The sequence below is a fragment of the Arachis ipaensis genome, chromosome B09 (genome assembly GCF_000816755.2).
Source record: "Arachis ipaensis cultivar K30076 chromosome B09, Araip1.1, whole genome shotgun sequence".
Lineage (NCBI taxonomy): Eukaryota > Viridiplantae > Streptophyta > Magnoliopsida > Fabales > Fabaceae > Arachis > Arachis ipaensis.
This window is the reverse complement of record NC_029793.2, coordinates 8,280,251-8,282,020: the sequence shown is the minus strand read 5'-3', so window position 1 is coordinate 8,282,020 and position 1,770 is coordinate 8,280,251. Positions and strand designations below refer to the sequence as shown.

At 29.4% G+C, this 1,770-nt stretch overlaps 1 protein-coding gene across 1 annotated transcript in view; it reads left to right on the top strand.

The window, feature by feature from the left end:
* Positions 305-1,770, top strand: part of LOC107614913 (IQ domain-containing protein IQM4-like) — a 5,798-nt gene continuing 4,332 nt past the window's right edge. Inside the window, exons 1-2 of the mRNA XM_021111731.1 lie at positions 305-611; positions 1,164-1,621. Of these exons, the coding sequence (XP_020967390.1) occupies positions 1,170-1,621 (452 nt within the window). The 5' untranslated portion in view covers positions 305-611; positions 1,164-1,169. The remainder of the gene's footprint in view (positions 612-1,163; positions 1,622-1,770) is intronic.

Here is a 1,770-nt window from a genome sequence, read left to right as displayed (position 1 = left end):
TTTTATTTAAAATTTATCGAGAACTAATTTAATTATTTATTTTATATTATATTATAGAGTTTAATTTTGATGCACTAATAATATAAAGTATTTTATACAGTCGTACAATCACATATGTTCTTTTGAATGATTATTCATGCAGTCAATGTGAAAAATAGTTATTTTGACTGATATAGTATTACGTAATTAGCTGCACATATGACCGTACATCAAAATTAAATTCTATATTATATATTATATTATGTGTAATACTTGCTCTACAAGCTAAGTCACACTATAATTTCTTTTTCATTTTTCAATTTTCCCTATATTCAAAACAGCCCATTTAGTGGGACTAATTAAGAACTTTACACAAATTTCCATTCAAACAAAAACCTGTTCATTGGTGCCACAAAATTCCAAAGAGGGAACCAATTTTCTGCAATGTCTTGTTCTCTTGCGTATTTGAAACTACAAACTCAAGAAAGTGAACTTCTATTCCAACCCTTTTTATATGTCTTCCAATTCCAAACTCGTGCATTATAAAACATAGAACCAATCCCCATTTAATTTGTATTCTAAAAGTGAATCATACATACAGAACAATATTCTGACTTGGTATAATTTCTAAGGTGATTATCCTCTCTTTCTGCCACTTCGTCTTTTTTCTTTTAATTTGAAAACCTCACATGACTTATTATAATACGTGTCACCTAAAGCTTCAACATTATGGTATGATCAAAGAATGAGTAATTATTTAATAGAGAATTAAATCATGGGGTGATGAAGATTAGAGGTAGGAGTTGCTGTCAATTTAATTAAGATGTTGGTCGAATGCCATTAATGTTTATTTATTTTTTTATTCATTCTAATGATTGACTTGGTCATGTTTGATTTTTCCTCTTCTTCTTGATTTACTTATCTTACGGGGTAGTGAATGGTTCTTTTATTGAATTTTCTGAGAATTATTGTATTGTATATATTTCATAATTTGACAAATTCTGGAAAAGAATTGTATTCCATGTAAACAATAATGCTACTATATATTCTAAGTTTTCCTTCTTCAATTTGGTGCATTCAATGTGTTTAGTTAGTAGTTAGTACTTCACAACTCTTCTCATTAAATTGCAAACTAACATTGCTTGAAAATTTTCTAAGTGTCTTGTGTTTAAATGTTTCTGCAGAGGAAAATGGAAATGGTTACTTTGAGACCAATGGAAAGAACAATGAGCTTCAAGAAAGGAAGAAACTTTGATGAGTTTTATGAACCCCAAAGGAATGATTTGGATGAAGATGAAGTTGTTAATTCTGAAGAATCTACAACATGCTTGAAGAGAAGAAAAGTTGGGAACTTGAAACTTCAAACCACATTCTCATTCAAGTACTTATTACTCCCATCAGAGAATCATTGTGATGATTCAAAAAATGAGAATAGAGTTGGAGGTGGTGGTGGTGGCATTATTGTAAATAATAATGAGCAAAAACCAACAATTTTGGTCCCAAAATCAGAATTTTGGTTCTCATCATCACCAAGGCCAATTAGGGAGCTTGATGTTGCTGCAATAAAGCTTCAGAAAGTTTATAAGAGTTACAGAACCAGAAGAAATCTTGCAGATTGTGCTGTTATTTGTGAAGAGCTATGGTAAAGTTTCAATATTTTAATCTTGATTTTGGTAAAGTTTCAATATTTTAAGTGTTTTATAACATATATTAATATATACTCTTTATCTTCTTCCTATTTCTAACTAATTGTCTGCTTAGACACAGTGCTATATTAAAAAATATGATTCC